This window comes from Palaemon carinicauda, chromosome 10 (assembly GCF_036898095.1).
Source record: "Palaemon carinicauda isolate YSFRI2023 chromosome 10, ASM3689809v2, whole genome shotgun sequence".
In the NCBI taxonomy this organism is placed as follows: domain Eukaryota; kingdom Metazoa; phylum Arthropoda; class Malacostraca; order Decapoda; family Palaemonidae; genus Palaemon; species Palaemon carinicauda.
In genome coordinates, this window is record NC_090734.1 from 150,424,381 (window position 1) to 150,441,880 (window position 17,500).

The 17,500-nt window shown below is 37.4% G+C and overlaps 1 protein-coding gene and 26 non-coding genes across 27 annotated transcripts in view; 26 read left to right on the forward strand and 1 right to left on the reverse strand.

The window, feature by feature from the left end:
• Window positions 1-10,170, reverse strand: part of LOC137648319 (uncharacterized) — a 26,962-nt gene extending 16,792 nt beyond the window's left edge. Inside the window, exon 1 of the mRNA XM_068381245.1 lies at window positions 10,112-10,170. Within this exon, the coding sequence (XP_068237346.1) occupies window positions 10,112-10,170 (59 nt within the window). The remainder of the gene's footprint in view (window positions 1-10,111) is intronic.
• Window positions 4,294-4,366, forward strand: TRNAT-AGU (transfer RNA threonine (anticodon AGU)). Its single transcript has one exon. It is a non-coding gene; the product is annotated as a tRNA-Thr (tRNA).
• Window positions 4,510-4,582, forward strand: TRNAT-AGU (transfer RNA threonine (anticodon AGU)). The gene has a single exon. It is a non-coding gene; the product is annotated as a tRNA-Thr (tRNA).
• On the forward strand, window positions 4,726-4,798 carry TRNAT-AGU (transfer RNA threonine (anticodon AGU)). Its single transcript has one exon. It is a non-coding gene; the product is annotated as a tRNA-Thr (tRNA).
• TRNAT-AGU (transfer RNA threonine (anticodon AGU)) lies at window positions 4,942-5,014 on the forward strand. The gene has a single exon. It is a non-coding gene; the product is annotated as a tRNA-Thr (tRNA).
• On the forward strand, window positions 5,158-5,230 carry TRNAT-AGU (transfer RNA threonine (anticodon AGU)). Its single transcript has one exon. It is a non-coding gene; the product is annotated as a tRNA-Thr (tRNA).
• TRNAT-AGU (transfer RNA threonine (anticodon AGU)) lies at window positions 5,374-5,446 on the forward strand. Its single transcript has one exon. It is a non-coding gene; the product is annotated as a tRNA-Thr (tRNA).
• TRNAT-AGU (transfer RNA threonine (anticodon AGU)) lies at window positions 5,590-5,662 on the forward strand. Its single transcript has one exon. It is a non-coding gene; the product is annotated as a tRNA-Thr (tRNA).
• Window positions 5,806-5,878, forward strand: TRNAT-AGU (transfer RNA threonine (anticodon AGU)). The gene has a single exon. It is a non-coding gene; the product is annotated as a tRNA-Thr (tRNA).
• Window positions 6,022-6,094, forward strand: TRNAT-AGU (transfer RNA threonine (anticodon AGU)). Its single transcript has one exon. It is a non-coding gene; the product is annotated as a tRNA-Thr (tRNA).
• On the forward strand, window positions 6,238-6,310 carry TRNAT-AGU (transfer RNA threonine (anticodon AGU)). The gene has a single exon. It is a non-coding gene; the product is annotated as a tRNA-Thr (tRNA).
• TRNAT-AGU (transfer RNA threonine (anticodon AGU)) lies at window positions 6,454-6,526 on the forward strand. The gene has a single exon. It is a non-coding gene; the product is annotated as a tRNA-Thr (tRNA).
• On the forward strand, window positions 6,670-6,742 carry TRNAT-AGU (transfer RNA threonine (anticodon AGU)). The gene has a single exon. It is a non-coding gene; the product is annotated as a tRNA-Thr (tRNA).
• Window positions 6,886-6,958, forward strand: TRNAT-AGU (transfer RNA threonine (anticodon AGU)). The gene has a single exon. It is a non-coding gene; the product is annotated as a tRNA-Thr (tRNA).
• Window positions 7,102-7,174, forward strand: TRNAT-AGU (transfer RNA threonine (anticodon AGU)). Its single transcript has one exon. It is a non-coding gene; the product is annotated as a tRNA-Thr (tRNA).
• On the forward strand, window positions 7,318-7,390 carry TRNAT-AGU (transfer RNA threonine (anticodon AGU)). Its single transcript has one exon. It is a non-coding gene; the product is annotated as a tRNA-Thr (tRNA).
• TRNAT-AGU (transfer RNA threonine (anticodon AGU)) lies at window positions 7,534-7,606 on the forward strand. The gene has a single exon. It is a non-coding gene; the product is annotated as a tRNA-Thr (tRNA).
• Window positions 7,750-7,822, forward strand: TRNAT-AGU (transfer RNA threonine (anticodon AGU)). The gene has a single exon. It is a non-coding gene; the product is annotated as a tRNA-Thr (tRNA).
• On the forward strand, window positions 7,966-8,038 carry TRNAS-ACU (transfer RNA serine (anticodon ACU)). Its single transcript has one exon. It is a non-coding gene; the product is annotated as a tRNA-Ser (tRNA).
• Window positions 8,182-8,254, forward strand: TRNAT-AGU (transfer RNA threonine (anticodon AGU)). The gene has a single exon. It is a non-coding gene; the product is annotated as a tRNA-Thr (tRNA).
• TRNAT-AGU (transfer RNA threonine (anticodon AGU)) lies at window positions 8,398-8,470 on the forward strand. Its single transcript has one exon. It is a non-coding gene; the product is annotated as a tRNA-Thr (tRNA).
• On the forward strand, window positions 8,614-8,686 carry TRNAT-AGU (transfer RNA threonine (anticodon AGU)). The gene has a single exon. It is a non-coding gene; the product is annotated as a tRNA-Thr (tRNA).
• On the forward strand, window positions 8,830-8,902 carry TRNAT-AGU (transfer RNA threonine (anticodon AGU)). The gene has a single exon. It is a non-coding gene; the product is annotated as a tRNA-Thr (tRNA).
• Window positions 9,046-9,118, forward strand: TRNAT-AGU (transfer RNA threonine (anticodon AGU)). Its single transcript has one exon. It is a non-coding gene; the product is annotated as a tRNA-Thr (tRNA).
• TRNAT-AGU (transfer RNA threonine (anticodon AGU)) lies at window positions 9,262-9,334 on the forward strand. The gene has a single exon. It is a non-coding gene; the product is annotated as a tRNA-Thr (tRNA).
• On the forward strand, window positions 9,478-9,550 carry TRNAT-AGU (transfer RNA threonine (anticodon AGU)). Its single transcript has one exon. It is a non-coding gene; the product is annotated as a tRNA-Thr (tRNA).
• Window positions 10,171-11,369: 1,199 nt separating the features above from the next.
• Window positions 11,370-11,442, forward strand: TRNAT-AGU (transfer RNA threonine (anticodon AGU)). Its single transcript has one exon. It is a non-coding gene; the product is annotated as a tRNA-Thr (tRNA).
• Window positions 11,443-17,500: the final 6,058 nt, after the last annotated feature.

Consider the following 17,500-nt stretch of genomic DNA (forward strand, 5'->3'; position numbering starts at 1 on the left):
TCATAACGAGGATTATTTTGTTAAGGTAATTCAAGATGCGTATGACAAGTTTTTCTCTTCTAGCACGAAAAATCCCATAGGATAATAGTAAAAGAAAAAATAATCTATTCTCTTGTCTTGAAAAAAAAAGAATATAGCTCATCATTGTTTCAATTGCATAGCTCAATGGCTAGAGCCACTATAAGTGAACCAAAGACCTAGAGTTTAATCCTCACTGAAGACTTTTGAATGTTGCAAACTAGTTAATTGTCAATATTCTTTACTTCCCATAAAAGACAGGTGTCATATGTGTATGGTGATTTCTTTCAAATTCCAGAATTGTCCCTTCATAGCTCAGTGGCTTAAACGCTGGTCTAGTAGCCTATATCAAACGCCGGGAGTTTGCATCTCACTAAGGGCACTGGAAGATTGTAAACTACTCAACTGTCAATGACATTCTTTTCTTTGGACAATGGTCTTTTGAGCTTGATTTGGTCAATATAGACGTATCCCTTCTCGCGTGCTAAGGTACAGAGTGAAAGACAAACTCTGCTTGAATGACTGTAGACGTGCTTATTTGGAGGAAAAGGAGGCCTATCTACTTTGAAAGGGTAACAGACCAGATTTGACTTGGAATAACTATATTCAGCCATGAGGTTTTGCTCGGAGTTTTAATGCTTCAACTGAAAAGAAATACGATTTAACCACAACAGAAACCCTTCCTGGCACAACCCAGGAACATAAGTGGTGGGCTACCCTTAAATTTGCAGTCCTTGGTGTAGACTTAACAGTGCCTACTTTACTTAAACAAGATGGCTCTGTCACCTCCTGTCCAAAGGAAAAGGCAGCCCTTTTGGCTGATGTGTTTGACAGTAACAGGAGTAATGAGAATCTTTATCTTCCTTGGTTTTCCTGAAATAAACTACTAGTTTAGCTTTTCAGTCGCGTGCAATTATAGCTCTCTTGATGGATGTTGATGCTTATGAAGGTGTAGACCCAAATGGTATTTTTCCTTTGTTTTTGTTTTTTTCATAAAGACTGCAGATTTCTTAACTCCTAAGTTTTTTATTATTTTCAGCAAGTTAGCAAGAATAGGGTTTTTAGCACTTGTTGGAGAAATGGTAATGTTACTCCATTATGTAAATGAGGCTGTGATAACTCAAGAACAGCTGATTACTGCCCAATTTCTATAACTCCCATATTATCTAGTGTTTGAATGTCTTTTGGCAAAATATCTAAATAGGTTTGCTGAAGGTAATCCTCTGTTCCCTAGTTTGCAATTTGGCTTTCATAGAGGCTTTAGAGCATGTGTGATGACTTTCTTACAATCTCCAATGCTGTGCACAAATCCTTTGATTGTGAAGAGGAAGTTCCTATGATTGCTTTTGAATTTAGTGCTGCCTTTAACCGTGTTAATCATAAGTCTCTTGTTTTTAAACTCGTAAAGTTGGGAGTGGGTGAGTCTTTTCTTAGCATCATTATTGAATTTCTAAGTAATAGATCTCAAAGAGTTGATGTTGATGGGCACCATAGTGAGTACAGGAATGTGATATCTGGTGTTCCTCATGATAGTATTCGTGTCCCATTAATTTTCATACTATATACACATAACAAGTAGTTTGGCATGGAATACAAGCTCGTTGCATATACAGATGAGGCTGCTCTCTTTGCATCAATTCAATCACTTGAATATAGATCTGGGGTTCCTGAATCACTTAAAAGAGATCTAGCTAAAATTAGTGCACGGAGCAAAATATGGGGCACGAAGTTGAATCGTAACAAAATTCAAAGTATGATTATAAGTAGGGCAAGAACAGGAGCTCCTAAACATCTGGATCTGAGCAATGATAAAGTTTCTCTAATTTAAGAGTGATTCTTGATAGTAAATATACTTTTGAGATAAATATTCGTTCTGTCTCTTTCAATTGTGCAAAAAATTGGCTTATCGAGAAAGACCTTCAGGATTTTCGGTGATCAATCGATTCTGAAGAAACATTTTAATTCTTTCATTCTACCTTGTTTTCAGAATTGTTCTCCTGTCTCGCCTTCAGCTGTCGAACCATATCTTAATTTTTTGGACAGGAACTTCCAGTCGTGAATTTCTTGTTCTTGATCTAGATATTAATCTCTAGCACCATTGTTCAATTAGTTTGTTATACATATTGCAAAAAATATTTATAGTTCTGACCATCCTTTGCATTCAGATGCCCCCAGATTATGCAATCCTGTTCATAATAATAGGTAAACAGTTAATTCTAATAGTCGTGCCTTCTACCTCTATCATGAAGCTCAATACTAGACAGTATTCTAGAACTTTTATGCCAGCTGTGACAACGCTGTGGAATGACCTTCCTAATCAGTTAATTGAATCGGTGGAACGCCAAAAGTTCAAAGTTGCAGTAACGTTTTTACGTCGAACAGGCTGACACAAGTCTTTCTTATAGTTTATATATGATAGATCTGTTTTAATGTTGTTACTGTTCTTGAATTATTTTATTTCAATTGTTCATAACTTCTCTTTTAGTTTATTTATTTCCTTATTTCCTTTCATCACTGGGTTATTTTTCCCTGAAGGAGTACTTGGACTTATAGCATACTGCTTAGTTAATAATAATAATAATAATAATAATAATAATAATAATAATAATAATAATAATAATAATAATAATAATAACAATGTGATATCTTGACTGTATTTTCCTTCTTCTTTCAACAGAGATTAAACTGTAGAATGGGGTGTTATCATTACGGGAATTATACTTTTATAGCTCAGTGGCTAGAGTGCAGGTTTTATATACCAGAGGTAGGGTGTTCTGGAAGTTCAATCCTCCCTGAAGGCATTTGAATGTTGCAAACTACTCCTCTGTCAATAAAATTCTTTTCTTTGACAATGTGAGAACTTGTCTTGTGTATTTTCCTTCTTCTAACAACAGTCATTAAACTGTAAAGTGAGTTATTCTCCCTATTACCGGAATTGTGACTTCATAGCTGTTACGATCTTAAAATACTTACAGGTTCTTTTAATAAGTGAAATAAATGTTTACAACAACAACCCCTTAAAACATGGGAAATGAATATAAAAAGAAACTCACGAAAAAACACAACACGTTTATTCACAAACTTACAAAGAAAATTAATGTTACTTCTTCGATTACTTTAACTGACAAATCAAATCAATCAAACACCAACAGAAAAGGGGAACAGCCAGTAAGGTAGAAATACTAAAGGAATAGTTTTTTGCAGCTGCTGAGACGATACTGGTACGGAGACTTCAGGCTTGAGAATGTTGCAGAAGGGCGGCTGAAGTTCAGATGAAACTGGCATGATGACCGGATTCGAAGACGTCACAAAAGGGTGGCATCAAGTAGGGACATCTGTGGTCTTCTTCCAAGAATTCAATGATACTGTTGAATTAAGGCAGGCTGCAAGCAGTGTTGGCTACTTCTCGTCACAAGCAGTGGGGGCTGGCTTCTTCAATTTGTCTCTTCTTCTCGGCCATAACAAGATCTTTTGGAGATAGGCTTTTGTTGTCTGAAGGGAAGGTTAGAATCTGGCTCTATCAGACTTCTGGCCTTCTATGTTTCTTATCCGGCTAGGACTTGGATCTTATCTGCTTCGGACATAGTTCCCCTCTTGTCTTATGTCCTGTCCTATCTCTCTTGGACAATCTCTTTTTGAAGTTTATATACCCATGTATGGGGGGTGTTAATTACAGTGGGCAGTCGTCATCTCCATAGAAGGCGTTCTTTTAAACAATTCTGCATCTCTATTGGCTTCCTCAAAAATGCCCACTTTGATCACGCTATGGAAGCTTCCAGAAGAAATTTCTGATGCAATCTAGACCACATGTTAAGTCGTAACAAAAGGGCTGCGCCTGTCCTTCCATGATGACATATAGCCTAAACATGGATTTCCCTCAGGCTCAGTTTCTCAAAATATGCTGACTCCACTAATTAAGACGATGACATCTTGGTCAAAACAGGACAGTTCCCTTATCACGGACCCGTAGTCCAATCTCGTCTAATCTCGCCTCGCGCTCACTCTTTGGGAATAGATATCTTTGTCTTTTATAATATCCTTTTAAAAGTATTATGTCTACCCATGACAATAGCTCATTCGCTAGATAGCTTGTCAAGTAAACCAAAGGCCAAGAGTTCGGTACTCCCTGAAGGCAATTAAAAGTTGGGTACTACTAATCTGTCGATGATATTTTCTTTGGACAGTGTGAGAACTTGATTGTACTGTGCTTTTCCCTTCTTCTCTCAACAAACATTAAACTGTAAAGTGACTGGTTTTTATCATCACCAAAATTGAGCCTTCATAGCTCAGTGGCTAGAGCGCTGGTCTAGTAAACCAGAGGCCGGGAGTTCGATCCTCCCTGAAGGCATTTGAATGTTGCGAACAATGAAACTGTCAATAACATTCTTTTCTTTGGACAATGTGAGAACTTGATTGTCCTGTGCGTTTTCCTTCTTCTATCAACTGACATTGAACTGTAGAGTGAGTGGTTCTTTTCATTACCAGAATTGTGCCTTCATAGCTCAGTGGCTAGAGCGCTGGTCTAGTAAACCAGAGGCCGGGAGTTCGATCCTCCCTGAAGGCATTTGAATGTTGCGAACAATGAAACTGTCAATAACATTCTTTTCTTTGGACAATGTGAGAACTTGATTGTCCTGTGCGTTTTCCTTCTTCTATCAACTGACATTGAACTGTAGAGTAAGTGGTTCTTTTCATAACCAGAATTGTGCCTTCATAGCTCAGTGGCTAGAGCACTGGTCTAGTAAACCAGAGGCCGGGAGTTCGATCCTCCCTGAAGGCATTTGAATGTTGCGAACAATGAAACTGTCAATAACATTATTTTCTTTGGACAATGTGAGAACTTGATTGTCCTGTGCATTTTCCTTCTTCTATCAACTGACATTGAACTGTAGAGTGAGGGGTTCTTTTCATTACCAGAATTGTGCCTTCATAGCTCAGTGGCTAGAGCGCTGGTCTAGTAAACCAGAGGCCGGGAGTTCGATCGTCCCTGAAGGCATTTGAATGTTGCGAACAATGAAACTGTCAATAACATTCTTTTCTTTGGACAATGTGAGAACTTGATTGTCCTGTGCATTTTCCTTCTTCTATCAACAAACATTGAACTGTAGAGTGAGTGGTTCTTTTCATTACCAGAATTGTGCCTTCATAGCTCAGTGGCTAGAGCGCTGGTCTAGTAAACCAGAGGCCGGGAGTTCGATCCTCCCTGAAGGCATTTGAATGTTGCGAACAATGAAACTGTCAATAACATTCTTTTCTTTGAACAATGTGAGAACTTGATTGTCCTGTGCGTTTTCCTTCTTCTATCAACAAACATTAAACTGTAGAGTAAGTGGTTCTTATCATTACCAAAATGGTGCCTTCATAGCTCAGTGGCTAGAGCGCTGGTCTAGTAAACCAGAGGCCGGGAGTTCGATCCTCCCTGAAGGCATTTGAATGTTGCGAACAATGAAACTGTCAATAACATTCTTTTCTTTGGACAATGTGAGAACTTGATTGTCCTGTGCGTTTTCCTTCTTCTATCAACTGACATTGAACTGTAGAGTGAGTGGTTCTTTTCATAACCAGAATTGTGCCTTCATAGCTCAGTGGCTAGAGCGCTGGTCTAGTAAACCAGAGGCCGGGAGTTCGATCCTCCCTGAAGGCATTTGAATGTTGCGAACAATGAAACTGTCAATAACATTCTTTTCTTTGGACAATGTGAGAACTTGATTGTCCTGTGCATTTTCCTTCTTCTATCAATAAACATTGAACTGTAGAGTGAGTGGTTCTTTTCATTACCAGAATTGCGCCTTCATAGCTCAGTGGCTAGAGCGCTGGTCTAGTAAACCAGAGGCCGGGAGTTCGATCCTCCCTGAAGGCATTTGAATGTTGCGAACAATGAAACTTTCAATAACATTCTTTTCTTTGAACAATGTGAGAACTTGATTGTCCTGTGCGTTTTCCTTCTTCTATCAACTGACATTGAACTGTAAAGTGAGTGGTTCTTTTCATAACCAGAATTGTGCCTTCATAGCTCAGTGGCTAGAGCGCTGGTCTAGTAAACCAGAGGCCGGGAGTTCGATCCTCCCTGAAGGCATTTGAATGTTGCGAACAATGAAACTGTCAATAACATTCTTTTCTTTGGACAATGTGAGAACTTGATTGTCCTGTGCATTTTCCTTCTTCTATCAACTGACATTGAACTGTAGAGTGAGGGGTTCTTTTCATTACCAGAATTGTGCCTTCATAGCTCAGTGGCTAGAGCGCTGGCCTAGTAAACCAGAGGCCGGGAGTTCGATCCTCCCTGAAGGCATTTGAATGTTGCGAACAATGAAACTGTCAATAACATTCTTTTCTTTGGACAATGTGAGAACTTGATTGTCCTGTGCGTTTTCCTTCTTCTATCAACAAACATTAAACTGTAGAGTAAGTGGTTCTTATCATTACCAAAATGGTGCCTTCATAGCTCAGTGGCTAGAGCGCTGGTCTAGTAAACCAGAGGCCGGGAGTTCGATCCTCCCTGAAGGCATTTGAATGTTGCGAACAATGAAACTGTCAATAACATTCTTTTCTTTGGACAATGTGAGAACTTGATTGTCCTGTGCATTTTCCTTCTTCTATCAACAAACATTGAACTGTAGAGTGAGTGGTTCTTTTCATTACCAGAATTGTGCCTTCATAGCTCAGTGGCTAGAGCGCTGGTCTAGTAAACCAGAGGCCGGGAGTTCGATCCTCCCTGAAGGCATTTGAATGTTGCGAACAATGAAACTGTCAATAACATTCTTTTCTTTGGACAATGTGAGAACTTGATTGTCCTGTGCATTTTCCTTCTTCTATCAACAAACATTGAACTGTAGAGTGAGTGGTTCTTTTCATTACCAAAATGGTGCCTTCATAGCTCAGTGGCTAGAGCGCTGGTCTAGTAAACCAGAGGCCGGGAGTTCGATCCTCCCTGAAGGCATTTGAATGTTGCGAACAATGAAACTGTCAATAACATTCTTTTCTTTGGACAATGTGAGAACTTGATTGTCCTGTGCATTTTCCTTCTTCTATCAACAAACATTGAACTGTAGAGTGAGTGGTTCTTTTCATTATCAGAATTGTGCCTTCATAGCTCAGTGGCTAGAGCGCTGGTCTAGTAAACCAGAGGCCGGGAGTTCGATCCTCCCTGAAGGCATTTGAATGTTGCGAACAATGAAACTGTCAATAACATTCTTTTCTTTGGACAATGTGAGAACTTGATTGTCCTGTGCATTTTCCTTCTTCTATCAACAAACATTAAACTGTAGAGTAAGTGGTTCTTATCATTACCAAAATGGTGCCTTCATACCTCAGTGGCTAGAGCGCTGGTCTAGTAAACCAGAGGCCGGGAGTTCGATCCTCCCTGAAGGCATTTGAATGTTGCGAACAATGAAACTGTCAATAACATTCTTTTCTTTGGACAATGTGAGAACTTGATTGTCCTGTGCGTTTTCCTTCTTCTATCAACTGACATTGAACTGTAGAGTGAGGGGTTCTTTTCATTACCAGAATTGTGCCTTCATAGCTCAGTGGCTAGAGCGCTGGTCTAGTAAACCAGAGGCCGGGAGTTCGATCCTCCCTGAAGGCATTTGAATGTTGCGAACAATGAAACTGTCAATAACATTCTTTTCTTTGGACAATGTGAGAACTTGATTGTCCTGTGCATTTTCCTTCTTCTATCAACAAACATTAAACTGTAGAGTAAGTGGTTCTTATCATTACCAAAATGGTGCCTTCATAGCTCAGTGGCTAGAGCGCTGGTCTAGTAAACCAGAGGCCGGGAGTTCGATCCTCCCTGAAGGCATTTGAATGTTGCGAACAATGAAACTGTCAATAACATTCTTTTCTTTGGACAATGTGAGAACTTGATTGTCCTGTGCATTTTCCTTCTTCTATCAACAAACATTGAACTGTAGAGTGAGTGGTTCTTTTCATTACCAGAATTGTGCCTTCATACCTCAGTGGCTAGAGCGCTGGTCTACTAAACCAGAGGCCGGGAGTTCGATCCTCCCTGAAGGCATTTGAATGTTGCGAACAATGAAACTGTCAATAACATTCTTTTCTTTGGACAATGTGAGAACTTGATTGTCCTGTGCATTTTCCTTCTTCTATCAACAAACATTGAACTGTAGAGTGAGTGGTTCTTTTCATTACCAGAATTGTGCCTTCATACCTCAGTGGCTAGAGCGCTGGTCTAGTAAACCAGAGGCCGGGAGTTCGATCCTCCCTGAAGGCATTTGAATGTTGCGAACAATGAAACTGTCAATAACATTCTTTTCTTTGGACAATGTGAGAACTTGATTGTCCTGTGCGTTTTCCTTCTTCTATCAACTGACATTGAACTGTAGAGTGAGTGGTTCTTTTCATAACCAGAATTGTGCCTTCATAGCTCAGTGGCTAGAGCGCTGGTCTAGTAAACCAGAGGCCGGGAGTTCGATCCTCCCTGAAGGCATTTGAGTGTTGCAAACAATGAAACTGTCAATAACATTCTTTTCTTTGGACAATGTGAGAACTTGATTGTCCTGTGCATTTTCCTTCTTCTATCAACAAACATTAAACTGTAGAGTAAGTGGTTCTTATCATTACCAAAATGGTGCCTTCATAGCTCAGTGGCTAGAGCGCTGGTCTAGTAAACCAGAGGCCGGGAGTTCGATCCTCCCTGAAGGCATTTGAATGTTGCGAACAATGAAACTGTCAATAACATTCTTTTCTTTGGACAATGTTAGAACTTGATTGTCCTGTGCATTTTCCTTCTTCTAACAACAAACATTGAACTGTAGAGTGAGTGGTTCTTTTCATTACCAGAATTGTGCCTTCATACCTCAGTGGCTAGAGCGCTGGTCTAGTAAACCAGAGGCCGGGAGTTCGATCCTCCCTGAAGGCATTTGAATGTTGCGAACAATGAAACTGTCAATAACATTCTTTTCTTTGGACAATGTGAGAACTTGATTGTCCTGTGCATTTTCCTTCTTCTATCAACTGACATTGAACTGTAGAGTGAGGGGTTCTTTTCATTACCAGAATTGTGCCTTCATAGCTCAGTGGCTAGAGCGCTGGTCTAGTAAACCAGAGGCCGGTAGTTCGATCCTCCCTGAAGGCATTTGAATGTTGCGAACAATGAAACTGTCAATAACATTCTTTTCTTTGGACAATGTGAGAACTTGATTGTCCTGTGCATTTTCCTTCTTCTATCAACTGACATTGAACTGTAGAGTGAGGGGTTCTTTTCACTACCAGAATTGTGCCTTCATAGCTCAGTGGCTAGAGCGCTGGTCTAGTAAACCAGAGGCCGGGAGTTCGATCCTCCCTGAAGGCATTTGAATGTTGCGAACAATGAAACTGTCAATAACATTCTTTTCTTTGGACAATGTGAGAACTTGATTGTCCTGTGCATTTTCCTTCTTCTATCAACAAACATTGAACTGTAGAGTGAGTGGTTCTTTTCATTACCAGAATTGTGCCTTCATAGCTCAGTGGCTAGAGCGCTGGTCTAGTAAACCAGAGGCCGGGAGTTCGATCCTCCCTGAAGGCATTTGAATATTGCGAACTACGAAACTGTCAATAACATTCTTTTCTTTGGACAATGTGAGAACTTGATTGTCCTGTGCATTTTCCTTCTTCTATCAACAAACATTGAACTGTGGGGTGAGTTGTTCTAACCATTACTAGAATTGTGCCTTCATAGCTCAGGCCGGGAGTTTGATCCTTCCTGGAGGCATTTAAATATTGTAAACTACTGAACTGTCAATTACATTCTGATAAAAGATGTTAGAAAACTCATGTATCTTTTGCATTCTATTCTATTAAGAGGGATTAAATGTCATGGTAATTTGTTCTTATAGAACCTCAAAAATGTCTTCATATCTTAGTGAGTAGAAGGCTGGTCTAATAATACAGAGGGCCCAAGTTCGATTCTCCTTAATTCTTCTACTTTCTCTGCAGCCTTTACCCAACTCCACGTAGGGTCGCTGTTTCGTATAAGCCTTCTCTATTCTCTTCTATCCAGCGCATCCTGTTCTCTTTATCCTTTTATCCCGCATGTCATCTGCTACTGTATCTTCCATCTGAACTTTAGCCTTCCCGTTCTCCTTACCACATCCACTTGTACATCCATGACCCTTCGGCACACACGATCTTCTCTCCGTATGACATGTCCACACCACTGGAGTCTACTTTGTTGAATTATTTTCTACACTTTTCCTTCTTTCCCTGTCCCTCTGATATATTCATTCCTTATCCTGTCCGGAGGTGACTCCACATATCCATCGTGGCATCCTCATTTCTGCCACTTCCAACTTCCTTTCTTGAGTCTTCTTTATTGGCCAAGTTTCACTTCCATACACTAAAACTGGTCTAACTACACTTTTATAATACCGGCCTTTTACCTATGCACTAAGCCTCTATACATAATATTACTGATGATCTTCTCCAGTTTGTTCAAGCACACTGTATCCTGTGGTTAATTTCTACGTCCATGTCTCCACTATCAATCACAAAAGACCCAAGGTACTTGAATATATTAACCCGATTGATGTTATCAAAGCCCACTTCAACAGCAACCCGTTTTCCTTTTCCCATCCACATATAATTTGTCTTACCCCTACTTATCAACAAACCTCGATTTTTAAGAGCTTGTCTCCACATCTCTATAGTCAGATCTAGCAAAAAATAAAACATGCATAGGAAACATCATACTCCAGGGAATTTCCTCTCTGACACCTGATGTAATAACATCCACCACAAGACCAAAAGATTGTCAGTAGAACCTTGATGTAAACCAACTCTCACACTAAACTTCTCTGTGGTTCCCACAGTGCTCTTTACTTGGGTGGTAACCTCTGAAATACATATCCTGGACTACATTTACATACTTTTCTGATTCTCCCAGAAACCAATTAAATGCTGAACTACAACAGTGAACTATACTTTCTTCTAACAATTGTTGTGACTTGTGAGGCACCAAAAGTATCTCAGGCATTCTTATTCCTCTACCAAGGGGGCAGTATCACAAGAACGTATCATGTTACTCTGCGGTGTACAGCATATATCCATCTAGTAAAATAAATTACATGATATAATAATGGAATCCATTCTTTCATTCTGTTAGGGAAAAACAAGTGTGAGATTTTTCTTCCCTGATTAGTGGGTACAGCACTTGTGTGTTAAACCAGCAGCCACTAGTTTCAATTTATTCTGAAAAAAGCCACATGAATGTTCCACGTTATTCTGTGTAACACATTCTTTTTTTTTTCTTATAGGAGAAGACATAAAATACTGATGTATTATATATTATTTTTCTTCTTTAACAAAAAAACAACATGTCACGTTATCAACTTTAAATTCAAATCACCGCCTTCATAGCTCAGTGGCTAGAGCGCTGGTCTAGTAAACCAGAGGCCGGGAGTTCGATCCTCCCTGAAGGCATGTATGTATGTATGTGTGTGTACGTGTACATTTTGTGCTCTGTATATATTCACTTTTATACTTGGAGAAAAGAGATGATTCAATGGTGCAATAATCTTTTTTATACTTGGAGAAAAGAGATAATTCAATGGTGCAATAATCATTTTTATACAGAGATAAAATTATATAAGATGCCGTCATCACATCTCTTTTTGAAATATCATTACAGAAAAAGTGACTTAATCATTTACTATTAATATATATCAATAATAATAAATGCAATTATCTAAGAAAATTTACCTCAAGATGCCATTACTTACAAAATTAATCCACTTCTTCATGGGAATGCCTACTGTATAAACAGCCAAAACCTTCAGTGCATATTTCAACTGCTGTAGTTTTCTCCAACTCTCCACGATTGTGTATTTATACTGTATATATTGCATGTATGTATGTGTTATATATATGAATATATATAGAGTATGTAATGCATATAAATAAATACAAACAAGCGCACTCTCTCTCTCTCTCTCTCTCTCTCTCTCTCTCTCTCTCTCTCTCTCTCTCTCTCTCTCATATATATATATATATATATTTATATATATATATATATATGTGTGTGTGTGTGTGTGTGTGTGTGTGTGCGTGTGTGTGTGTGCGTAAGTGTGTATATATGTATATACATAATTGTGTACCTCATACAGCAACTCTCTCTCTCTCTCTCTCTCTCTCTCTCTCTCTCTCTCTCTCTCTCTCTCTCTCTCTACCATCATCCTCAAAATAAGGAGACAAGGAAGTAGCCCAAACGAGAAAGAAAAATCGAAAGAGAAAAAAAAAACTACCACCCGTTTACCCAACACTTTAAGACACGCAAAGGGAGAAAATTACTATTTACTTTTAGAGCCTTTTTATGTCTATGTTGAAGGCCTAATTGACCGTGTTATAACTGGAGTTCCGGGGGACCTTTGTGAACAGCCTCTTTCTAAACCCTTTCATTCCTGTTCGCTGATATATACAAAAAAAAATGGATATAAAAGGGAGAGTGGGGGAAGAGAGGATTTAACGAGTGAGAGGGGGGAGGGGTTATTTTGTTATAGGAGAGAGGAAATATCATTGCTCGTTGTATGTTTCGTTTTACTGACCTTGTCTTGGGTTAGAGATCTCTTGCTTGAGGGCACACTATTCTATTTTGTTTCTCTTCCTCTTTTTATTTTCAAGTTTTTATAGTTCATATGAAAGATTCATTTCAATGTTATTATTGCTCATAAACTTCTCTTGTAGTTTTTCCTTATTTCCTTTCCTAACTGGGCTATTTTTCCTCGCTGGAGCCCTTGGGCTTATAGCATCCTGCTTTTCCAACTAGGGTTATAGCTTAACAAATAATAATAATAATAATAATAATAATAATAATAATGATGTGAAGACCTAATGTATGGTTGTACGTACATCCATTCATATGTCTGAATGAGTAAAACAGAGCAATGCGGGGACTTAGCTTTGAATGATAAATATAAGATACTCGTAGGTGATAAACAGACGAGTATTAATGAGTATTTATAATGATGATTACGTAATAAAACAACAAGATTGATGATGATATTTATCATAATTATTATTATTATTATTATTATTATTATTATTATTATTATTATTATTATTATCATTGTTATTATTATTATTTGACACATAACTACAACTATCTTGATTTCAATATGAATATTTTTCATCTGTGGAAACTTGCTCAGAATTGTACCGAACCCTTTGGAATAAAAACAACAACGATAATGAAGTTTATAATAATAATAATCATAACAATAATACAATGATAATAGATTAATTCCTCCAAATACATTTAATTCCAAAACTTACAATCATTGCATTGAAGAAAAAAAAATCAGTAGGCTACAGATAAATCCATTAGCACCACAAAATACAAAATGGCTTAAGGAACTATGATTCGGAAGTTAATTACAAAGTGTAAAGCATCAGTAGTAATGGTTATAAAGTACTAGGAAATATATGAATCTATACAGAGCCTACGTTATATATATATATATATATATATATATGTATATATATATATATATGTGTGTGTGTGTGTGCGTGTGTGTGTGTTTCCTTACAATCAGTAACCAATATATTTTCGAGAAATCTTTTTCGCACGAGGCTGCTAATTCCTTTTCCGTATCTTGTCATGTTACCATCTAACATTGTCGACCTACTACCAAGAATCTATTTCACGGTTCAAATAAAAAAAAAAAAAAAAAAAGGATACAAGGAGATTCCACGGAATCAGTCACAAGCTCTCCGCCCTACTACGGATTCAAGTCCATACCCTCCCTTGCTAACGACTGTATCATGATCTTTAATGACAGTGTGTGTGTGTATGAGAGAGAGAGAGAGAGAGAGAGAGAGAGAGAGAGAGAGAGAGAGAGAGAGAGAGAAATTGACGTCCATCCCTTTCTTCCACGAAATATTTGAACTTTTAAAAGTGATGTTGAACTGGAATAAAAAAAAAAGTTAAAAGAAAATAAAAGAGTTATATCTCATATTATCTATGGATTTTAACGGTCGAATCCCTCAAATCAATTCCTTTGCCCTTAAAAATCAAAGAAATAGAAAAGACACGAGTCCATTCTTAATAATTTTCAAGTTCAATACCTGAACATTAGTTCAACTCTGGCTTGTTAGAATAAGGGAGAACCTCTAGTAGTGAACATGAATATTTTTTTCTGGAAAAAAAAGAAAAAAAGAAAAAAACTACTTTTGTGGCGCTAATCTGAGAAAAGGGTCGAAATTATGTTCTTGTTTACAATATTTACCACAGAATGTGTTTTCCTCTATGTCACCAGACCGCGGAAGGAGGAAGAAAAATTATATACCACCCTTACTTTCGTTTGGAATGTCTAACAGACAAAACATTCATGTTAGTGACTCTCTCTCTCTCTCTCTCTCTCTCTCTCTCTCTCTCTCTCTCTCTCTCCTCTCCTCTCTCTCTCTCTCAACAGAAACAGGGGAATACCCAAAGCATTCTAATCATCACTTTTTTAACAGCAACAGGGGAATACCCCCAAATATCCTAATTAGCGAAGAACACAATTATCAATAAGTTCTAAGAAATACAAACCAAATACCACTTTGGTTATAATACAAGATTTTTAAAGCAAGAAAAAACACATTAATATCATATACATTACTATCATCCAACTTTTTAACACAAGAAAATACACATTATTATCATATTACTTTTTACGTAAGAAGATAAACCATACAACGTTTTAATACAAGACGATACACATTATTATCATACTACTTTTTAACACAAGAAGATACACATTATTATCATACGCATTAATGTTATAGAACTTTTTAACACAAGACGACACACATTATTATCATACAAATTTTTAACACAAGAAGATACACTTTATTTTCATACACATTATTGTCATACAACTTTTTAACACAAGAAGACATACATTTTTATCATATATCTTTTTAACATATGAAGATACACATTATTATTATAAACATTGTCATACAACTTTTTAACACAAGAAGATACGTATCATTATCATACAACTTTTTAACACGTGAAGATACACATTATGATACACATTAAGGTCATACAACTTTTTAACACAAGAAGATACACATTATTATCATATAACAGTGTAACCCACGAAGATCCACACTATTATTATTATACAAATTATTATCATACAACTTTTTAACATAAGAAGATACACATTATTATCATACAAGTTTGTAACACAAGAAGATACACATTATTATTATTATACAAATTATCATCATACAACTTTTTAACACAAGACAAACATTATTATTATTATACAAATTATTATCATACAACTTTGTAACACAAGAAGATACACATTATTATCATACATATTCTTATCACATGAAGATACATATTATCATACACATTATCATCCTACAGCTTTTCAACGCATGAAGATACACATTATCAAACACATTATCATACAACTTATTATGAGTAAGAATAATGTTAGCGCTCACTCTTCACTGTATTATTCACGAATAATGTTAGCGCTTACTCTTCACTGTATTATTCACGAATAATGTTAGCGCTTACTCTTCACTGTATTATTCACGAATAAAGTTAGCGCTCACTCTTTACTGTATTATTCACGAATAATGTTAGCGCTTACTCTTCACTGTATTATTCACGAATAAAGTTAGCGCTCACTCTTTACTGTATTATTCACGAATAATGTTAGCGCTTACTCTTCACTGTATTATTCACGAATAAAGTTAGCGCTCACTCTTTACTGTATTATTCACGAATAATGTTAGCGCTTACTCTTCACTGTATTATTCACGAATAAAGTTAGCGCTCACTCTTTACTGTATTATTCACGAATAATGTTAGCGCTTACTCTTCACTGTATTATTCACGAATAAAGTTAGCGCCCACTCTTTACTGTATTCACCGAATAATGTTAGCGCTTACTCTTCACTGTATTATTCACGAATAATGTTAGCGTTCATTCTTTACTATATCATTCATGATATAATAATATATACTCCTTCCCCATCCCCGCCACCCTATACAACAATAAAAGAAAATATGAACCGTAGCAGCTCGTTTTCTAAATCGACAAATATTCCACCGACCAGCCGCCAACGGTGTCTCTGATATGCGGCGTAAGTAGGGCAGCAATCACTTAATCTCAATGTATGATTATATTTCCCCTTCTTCTCTCGCTTTCATCCTTTTTAAATTATGTATTTGAGGAGCTCAGACCAGCAAGGGAGGACCAGTATTATACAGGTTCAATCTTTTCACTAAAGGGGTGAGAGGAGGGAGAGGGAGGGAGAGGGAGTGAGAGGTTGGTGGCTGTATTGGGACCCAATTCGTGATGTTCAAGATCAACTAAAGGAAACCATTACTCAGGATATTCCAGGAGAGATGAGAGAGAGAGAGAGAGAGAGAGAGGAGAGAGAGGAGAGAGAGAGAGAGAGAGAGAGAGAGAGAGAGAATTCTCATTATAAATCAGACTTAGCCAAGTGTTTAGAATGGGGTACCTTGCGAAGATCATGAGAGAGAGAGAGAGAGAGAGAGAGAGAGTGAGAGAGAGAGAGAGAACATAAAAAGGAAAAATTGAATACTACAATGTCATATCATTATTTACTAATAAGAAATAAAAAAATGCTAACCTTAAAATATACGATTAAATATTAATAAAAAAAAAACTGAAATGAAATAAGGAATCGATTTAAAAAATAAAATTAATGAAAGCATAGAATTGTAAAAAACATGTACCAATACGATAACTGAAATGTTTCATATTCAAATTTCAGAAATAAATGTTACCATCAATACATCCTAATCATCATCACTATTATTACCCCCACAACCTCATCATCATATTCATCATCACTCCATCACCTCAGAATCATCACCATTATCACCATCACATGATCATTACTATTATCACCCACACAGCCTCATCATCATCACCATTATCACCATCAACACTTCATCATCACCACCACCATTATTACCATCACCTTATCATCACCATTATTATCACGGCCACAACTTCATCCTCATCATCACCACCATTATCACCATCACCCCATCATCATCCCTATTATCACACCTACACCTCATTATCATCATCACTAATATCACCACCCCCTATTCATCACCACCACCATCATTAACACTCCACCACCTCATAATGCTCCTATTATCACCACCACCACCTTATCATAATTACCATTATCATCATCATCACCACCATTATCCCCATAATCTCATCACCATTATTCCCATAATCTCATCACCATCCTTATCATCACCCCCAACCACCTCATCATCATCATCATCATAATTATCACTCCACCACCTCATACATTATCACAATTATCACCATCACCATCTCCTCATTATCATCGACATTATCACCAAAACCAACTCATCATCACCACAACTACCTCATCATAATCACCATTATCATCACTACATCATCAACACCATTATTACCACCGCATCATCGTCACCATAATTACCACCCCATTCTCATTACCA